Below are 7,237 nucleotides of genomic sequence, written 5' to 3' on the forward strand. Positions count from 1 at the left end.
GTGTGTGTGTGTGTGTGTGTGTGTGTGTGTGTGTGTGTGTGTGTGTGTTGGTGAAGTCCATAGGTTTACCACCTGTGTGTGAAGAAGCGTTTGGCCGTCTGACCAGCCGCCAGCCTGAACGTTTCTGGACATCTGGACAGTGGATGACTGAGAGACAAGGAGGATCTGATGTGGGTTAGTAGTGAAATTTTTTTTTTCATGTGAATCAGCGTCACCTTCATCTAACAGAAGAATAACCTTGAACTGAGGCTGTTAAATCCTACATTTATTCAGTTTTCACAAAAAGAAATTCTTGAAAATGCAACTATCTCATTCCGTTTTATCAGACGAGTTGTTTGTTCAGAATGTGGTTGGTGTGAGTCCTCAGAGCTGCCTTTTCATTTGCTTCCTCTTGTTTTCTTCAGGCAGCGGCACTGAGACTGTGGCCGTACCCCAAACAGACGGTTCATACAAACTGCACGGCTTCAAGTGGTTTACGTCTGCCACGGACGCAAATATGAGTCTTACTTTAGCAAGAGCTCAGGACAGCAGAGGAGCTACCACACCAGTACTGCTGACTTCTGCCAACTTCCCTCCACTGTCAAAAAATATACACATAAATTAAAACACTCCCAGTATGATTTCACTTTGCGTTTGTCTCTGTTTCACAGGGGAGCAAGGGGCTGTCTCTGTTTTACGCAGAGGTGAGTCGAGACGAGGACGGCCTACTGAGGGGAATAGAAGTTCAGAGACTGAAGGAGAAACTGGGAACACGACAGATGCCGACCGCTGAGTTACTGCTGGATGGCCTGCCTGCACACAGAGTCAGTTACACACAGTTGTTTGTTACACTCGTAATAAACTGTGGACTTGTGCGCTTCCTGTTGCAGATGTGTTACAAGAAAACTAAGTTGTTTCACTTTGCTTATTTCAACACACGAGGGGGATGAGACGAACCTTTCTGCTGCTTCTCTGCTTTTTGAGAAAAGAGATTTTGACCACAAGAAGACTACAGATGAAACAGATCGAATCTATTAGCGYTCTGTTTTCCATCTGACTTTCCAAATGTACAAAAGTGCTTTTATTAGGCCTCTGCTGTATCCCCACTGTCCATCTTACCAAGTTTTAAAATCTTATATCCAGCCAAAACGTCTTTTTGATCTTGTTTTGAGACTGATTTACTAGACAAGAACTGATTGTGTAAGAATAACAATCTTGTTTTCAGAATGTGTAAGATTATTTGTCTTGTTAGTACGGTGGCCCTGAAGGGCAAATGCAACAACATTTCAAAAAACACAACAACCACCATATGTTAACCTGAAAATCTGACTCAAATTAAGTCAAAAATTTCTGCCAATGCAGTAAGAAAATTTCACTTGGTAAGATTCTTGAAATAAGAAAAAATTGAGTCAAATCAAGTATTTCAAGGATCTTACCAAGTAAAATTTTCTTACTGCATTGGCAGAAATTTTTGACTTAATTTGAGTCAAATTTTCAGACTAACAAGACAAATAATCTTACACATTCTGAAAACAAGATTATTATTCTTACACAATCAGTTCTTGTTTAGTAAATCAGTCACAAAACAAGATCAAAAAGACTTTTTGGCTGGATATGAGATTTTAAAACTTGGTTAGGTGGACATTTTTTGCAGTGAACAATTTCTGAGAAAAGTTTCTGTATGCAGCTGAAGGGAGTGGCAGAGGTTTCAGCAGCAGGAATTGCAAGTTTTCAGGTCAGCAGGCAGGAGATTAAAATCAGCCAATGGCTAGCTTTGAGGAAATGCAACGCTCCTATTTTTCACTTCATATTTTCATATTTTAAATGGAGTCAGTACTTACAGGTGAGACATGATTCATAATCCAGAAATGTTGGTCAGTTTTGCAGCCTCTCATGGTTATCTGCCTAAACATTCATCTCAGATAAGAGCCACGTTGTTCTTATTTGGAGTTTTTCTGCTTTAAGTGGAATATTATAGTACTAATTAGTTGTTGGGTTAGTAAATGTAAAAAAAAAAAATCCACCAACTGAAGCTTTTTACACTAAAAGTAAATCACGCAATATGTGAGATAAAACTGGGATTAAATATTTCACAAGCATTTTACTGATTTGTGTAATTTTCTTTCCTTGAGCGTTATACTGTATTTTAAGAAAACACAACCTATTAAAATCATATTAAATAAATTTTAGAGGCAGCTCCTGTTTATATCGAAAAGCTTCATAGTTAGAAGCTGAAAATTATCCAAGATTACTTAAAACTTTTGACCTTTTCCAGACTTCTCCTTTTCTTCTATGCTCCTCTGTAACAGCCTGTTTGGTTTTAAAATGCATCTTGTATCTAAGAGAAAGCTTTTTTTTGTCATTTATAGTGAAATTAGATGGTCTCTTTAGCTTTATTATTCATTTAAATTTTCAATATTCTGACTTTTTTTCATCAACAGCTCTCAGAAGAAGGGAGAGGTGTGGCGTCCATAGCGAACATGCTGACCATAACCAGGATTCACAACAGTGTGTCTGCAGTAGCTGGGATGAGAAGGCAGGACGACCCTTCATTCACTTTCTAAAATCCAGTCAGAAGTAAGCTGATCAGCTGATGTGTGGATTTGTGTTTTGTTTTTGTTACAGAGTTGTCCTGTTGGCRCGTGACTACGCCACTCGCCGCACCGTTTTCGGAAAGCTTCTTAAAGACCACCCGCTGCACGTTCARACTCTGGCRCGGATGGAGGTAAAGCAGCAGCAGCAGCTGGTGGGCTGCTCAAACTCCCGATTCCCATCATCCCTCACTTCCTCCTGACTCATTCCCATCATCCCTCACTTCCTCCTGACTCTCGACAGGTGGAGACTCGTGGAGCTTTTCTCCTGGTGATGGAGCTGTGTCGCCTGTTGGGTCGAGAAGAGAGCGGCCTGGCCAGCCAGCTGGACGCCCACCTCCTCCGTCTGCTCACCCCCGTGGTCAAGCTGTACACGGGGAAGCAGGTAGGTGCGCAACACTTAAACGTGATATTAGATTTATTGTTCTGAGAGTTTTCTGTTTTGCTGTTTCTGAGCCAGGCAGTAGCTGTCATATCGGAGGGTTTGGAAAGCTTCGGCGGACAGGGCTACATCGAGGATACAGGGCTGCCTGGAATGCTTCGTGATGCACAGGTGACACTGCTGTTAAAGTGATGTMATTTTTTAACGTGCTCTAGGCTCACCGTCGTTCCCTATTGCAGGTGCTGAGTATATGGGAAGGTACAACAAACGTTCTATCCCTGGATGTGCTGCGCTGCGTGGCTCGTAGCTCAGGAATGGTCCTGCACGCCTACTTCACCCACGTCAAGGTGCGATCTGGCGCAGCAGGTTCACTTCCTTTAATAAGCTGGACTTGAGCAGGAATGTTAGGTCAATTTATTTTTTATTGTTTTTGTAGTCGCTGCTTGCAGGCGCCTCTAGTGTTTCCTCATTAACCCCAGCTGTGAAAGCCGTTGGCGGCGCTCTGTCTGAGCTRGAGGAGTTTGTTCAGGTGGCTGCTTCTAAAGGACCAAACTACCTGGAACTAGCATCCAGAGACCTGGCATACAGCTTGGCTCGCATCTACGCAGGTGGGTACTACGCAGGTGGAGGAAGTGCTGATACAAATCAATCTGAAGGGGTTACCTCAGYGATTAAATGATTATCTTCATAGTTAGTGTTTAAATATTTGGCTTAATCTCTGTACAATGATGATTTATCAGTGTGCGCTTGTTATTTTGTTCAACAGGTGCGCTTCTTATTGACCACGCTTGTTGGAAAGAGGCCTCTCCACACGACACTTACGCAGCTCTCAGGTATGTTTAACACATTTTTAAATATCTTGGAAGAAATAAAACACGTTTGATATTTATTCAACGCGTCGTGTTTTTATTTTTTTTTCTCGGTCAGGTGGTGTGAACAGGACTTGTGTCTTGTGGTAACTAAACAGAAGAGCGGCTGTTATGAGTCCAGCACGGCACCCCTCGACTCTGGGCTGGTTTATGAGTAGCTGATTTAAGAGCTATCACTGAACACTGATCTATTCACGGCTCGATCTGAATTGTTAGTTCTTAAATGTAATATAATGACACGCCATTACTAAATTTGACTGTTTTGTTTGTGTTAATTTCTGAGAATGTATTTATTTTAAAAAAATCTGTACTAAATGAGCGTAACAGGGATGATCTTTTGATGTTCTGTTTGCACCTTTGACCTCAGTGCATATGAATTATTTGCTTCACAGCTACAGTATATTCAGTCCTACAGTTACTGAAAGGTGACAGCAGTCCAACAGATTACCTGCATTTCAGGTCTGATATTATAGGTTTACTTCCTGTAATTTTGGAATAAATAATAGTTGTTTTGGGCTTTTGTGAGCAATGAGTGAAAACATTTTTTGTCCTTTCTGTAAATTATGTTGATCAGTTTTACTGTGTGAGAAAATGTAAGCACAGCATGCTTTGTCTTAATCACCTATARTAAAATATGCTGTTTGAATACAGTTAAATGCAAATCAAAGTATGTTTTCTAAATTTCTCTCTAGTTTTTGTATTTGTTTTTTCAGTAAATGTAATGAATGACATATAGTCTAATACTTGTAGGTTAACTAATTGCAGAGTTCAAAGTAAAATACTGATCTTTCTCCAGTATACTTAGATGGGTTATCTGACTGAATATTTAGAATATTGTTATTCTGATTACAGTAAGTTCAAGCACACCTAAAATCATGATCACACAAATAATCATCATTTTGGTGATATTTCAGGGTTTAAATGTTCATTGTGCAGCTTTGCAGTTTGTTTGTTTTGTTTTTTTTTTACTTTTTTAATGCGCCCATTGGACAAAACAATGAAGAACTTGTTAATTTAACATTGTCACACTAAAATACAAATTTTATGGGCTGCAATTGATTGGTAATCGGTTTTTCTGGCTTTCAGTATAAAACTATTGTCAAAWCTTTTAAGCAAAATTGCTCATTGCCCTGCAGAAGGGGACAAAAAAAATTATTTTCTTAAACGAAACAGTATGTGTGCTTTAGCTCACGCAGTAAAATGTAAATAATGTATTTATTCACTTGTTTTGAACACTGCGTAGTCCTTGAATGCAGCACATTTCTATTGGCTAACAGTGGGTGGAGCTTCAGAGTTGTTGTTTTTTTACAGTACACACCAGTGTACATGATACAAAAACAAGAAAACACCAGGGAGAGCACAACTTAAAATGTGATAAAAAAGAAAAAAAAACATACAACATTCTTCCATAAAAAAAGAAAATAAATACATAGATTAATAAAATAAAATAATGCTTGTAGAAAACAGGTGCCAGAAAGCCTCATGTTAAAATCAAAGCAACAAATGATCCAAAGTTTTAAGTTGGGAACAAGCCCCTATTGTTGTTGTGGCTTTTTGATTTGTAGAAGGCCTAATTGTAATCATACTGTTTAAACTCAACCAAAAAAAAAAAAAAAAACAGAAAAAATGGTTTTCTCTTCAAAAATTTGCATTTGTGTAAGTGAAATTTAGCCATGATGATTAATAAATTGATAAAGATGACATTTGGATTCATTTTCCAGTCGTGTTTCCAATATCCTGTTGATATTTTTGACTCAACGTAGTCACAAAAATGTTGCCAAAATACTTTAGAATAAGAACACATCCAGAACAAATGAATTTCTGAGCAAACATCACAAAAGGTACAGTTTACAGCAGTGTTAGAGCTGAACTTCTTTAGGTAGTCTTTATCAAGATAAACTCTGTGTAAAAGTTTGAAGGTCACTTCTTTTATCTTGTTAGTGATTAGGGAGCAACCAAGTAAATTTCCAAGATGTATTAAGCTAATAGCGATTCCAATTTGATACAACAGCAGAAGTCACCTCCTGAAACAGAGATCTGATTGACTTATTGTTACGAGGAGAAAGGTTAAAACATATTTTGCCAACAGGAGAATGTATGGGAATAGGAGAAAAAATTATTCTTGGCTTCTGTCTGAACAACAAGCAGACAACATCTCTGTAAAAATAGCGCCAAAATTTTTTGCATATTCTCCAGAAGAAATAGGAGTATTAACTTTCATAATTCAATAATTTTCCACCAGATTCAGAGTTGAGTCATTGAACGCAGCTCAGTCCGGCTGCTAACAGTGGGCGGAGCCTCAGAGTTGAGTCATTGAACGCAGCTCAGTCCGGCTGCTGACAGTGGGCGGAGCTTCAGAGTTGAGTCATTGAACGCAGCTCAGTCCGGCTGCTAACAGTGGGCGGAGCCTCAGAGGTAAACTCTCTGGGCACGAACCCGATGTCGGTGTGAAAAACAGTCAAGAGTAGCTGTCAGCGGAACATCTATGACGTTGTTGACTTTAGATTATTTCTCGTATCGTTTTTGGCTTGAGTAAAGCTGCCAGGTCCACTATAACGCAGCGTCGGGATGGACGTGGCTCCAGGATAAAGTGAATCATGGCTTTTATTAGTGTTTTCCTGACCGTTTTGCTGGCGGTGCTGTGCAGCCAGCGAGCTGCCGCCGCCGCCGCCAGCTCCCAGACCTACAGCAACCGAACGGACTCTTTGACCATCATGTCGGTGAACAACAACGATGAGGTCAGTGAGATTATTTGTCAGAGCACACCTTTAACCTTAGCGTGAGAATTAGGTTTGCGTGGTTCKTGGTTTATTGTGCTCAGCTGTCACATGATTAAGTCTGTTAAATCGGTTTAAACTAGTTTCTGTCACCAACATGTCGTTTATACAAAGTGTACAGTGTATAATCGTATAGGAACACAATGCTTTTAGTGGTGCGTTGCGCCTGAATGTTTAYGTAATTTAATCCTTTACGTGTAAACATATCAGTATTCCAGGGCCACTATTTATAGATTATTTTTGTGAATATAAACCAGCAAAAATAATGTGATTCCTCCCGTGTTTCTTTAATTCATGTCTTAGTTGTGTGTAATGTCTAAAATTAAGATTTAATCCTGCAATAATTCTTATTAATAATAATGAAAGATATGCAAAGAAAATAAAGTGGATTTTGATGTAGTGTTGTGTATCAATTTAACAGCACAAAAAATATAAAAATAAAATTTTGATATCAAATACATTCCCTCTGGCTGCATTGTCACTAAGYGGAGTTCACCCCTTATTGTTGATATTTAGTGCAATTTGTTTGCCTGAAAAGTATTTAAAATATCTAAATTTACTTTATAATTTCTCTTTATATGACTGTCATGTTATCAGCTATTTTAGTAGCAAGGAAGCATGCAGTGAAAACTGGATAAC

General features: G+C 39.0%; 2 protein-coding genes across 4 annotated transcripts in view; both read left to right on the plus strand.

The window, feature by feature from the left end:
* Window positions 1-4,483, plus strand: part of LOC106521724 (putative acyl-CoA dehydrogenase AidB) — a 7,992-nt gene extending 3,509 nt beyond the window's left edge. For both annotated transcript variants that reach the window (XM_014014413.1, XM_014014412.1), the window contains exons 5-15: window positions 57-174; window positions 405-547; window positions 651-803; window positions 2,421-2,515; window positions 2,605-2,704; window positions 2,815-2,955; window positions 3,031-3,123; window positions 3,192-3,299; window positions 3,389-3,560; window positions 3,719-3,785; window positions 3,880-4,483. In XM_014014413.1, the coding sequence (XP_013869867.1) occupies window positions 57-174; window positions 405-547; window positions 651-803; window positions 2,421-2,515; window positions 2,605-2,704; window positions 2,815-2,955; window positions 3,031-3,123; window positions 3,192-3,299; window positions 3,389-3,560; window positions 3,719-3,785; window positions 3,880-3,979 (1,290 nt within the window). In that variant the 3' untranslated portion in view covers window positions 3,980-4,483. The remainder of the gene's footprint in view (window positions 1-56; window positions 175-404; window positions 548-650; window positions 804-2,420; window positions 2,516-2,604; window positions 2,705-2,814; window positions 2,956-3,030; window positions 3,124-3,191; window positions 3,300-3,388; window positions 3,561-3,718; window positions 3,786-3,879) is intronic.
* Window positions 4,484-6,199: 1,716 nt separating this feature from the next.
* The window catches only part of slc8b1 (solute carrier family 8 member B1), an 11,939-nt gene continuing 10,901 nt past the window's right edge, over window positions 6,200-7,237 (plus strand). The window contains exon 1 of one of the 2 annotated variants that reach the window (XM_014014420.1): window positions 6,200-6,559. In XM_014014420.1, the coding sequence (XP_013869874.1) occupies window positions 6,419-6,559 (141 nt within the window). In that variant the 5' untranslated portion in view covers window positions 6,200-6,418. The remainder of the gene's footprint in view (window positions 6,560-7,237) is intronic. The other variant, XM_014014419.1, reaches the window with a different exon arrangement.

Source organism: Austrofundulus limnaeus, unplaced genomic scaffold (genome assembly GCF_001266775.1).
Source record: "Austrofundulus limnaeus strain Quisiro unplaced genomic scaffold, Austrofundulus_limnaeus-1.0 Scaffold114, whole genome shotgun sequence".
In the NCBI taxonomy this organism is placed as follows: domain Eukaryota; kingdom Metazoa; phylum Chordata; class Actinopteri; order Cyprinodontiformes; family Rivulidae; genus Austrofundulus; species Austrofundulus limnaeus.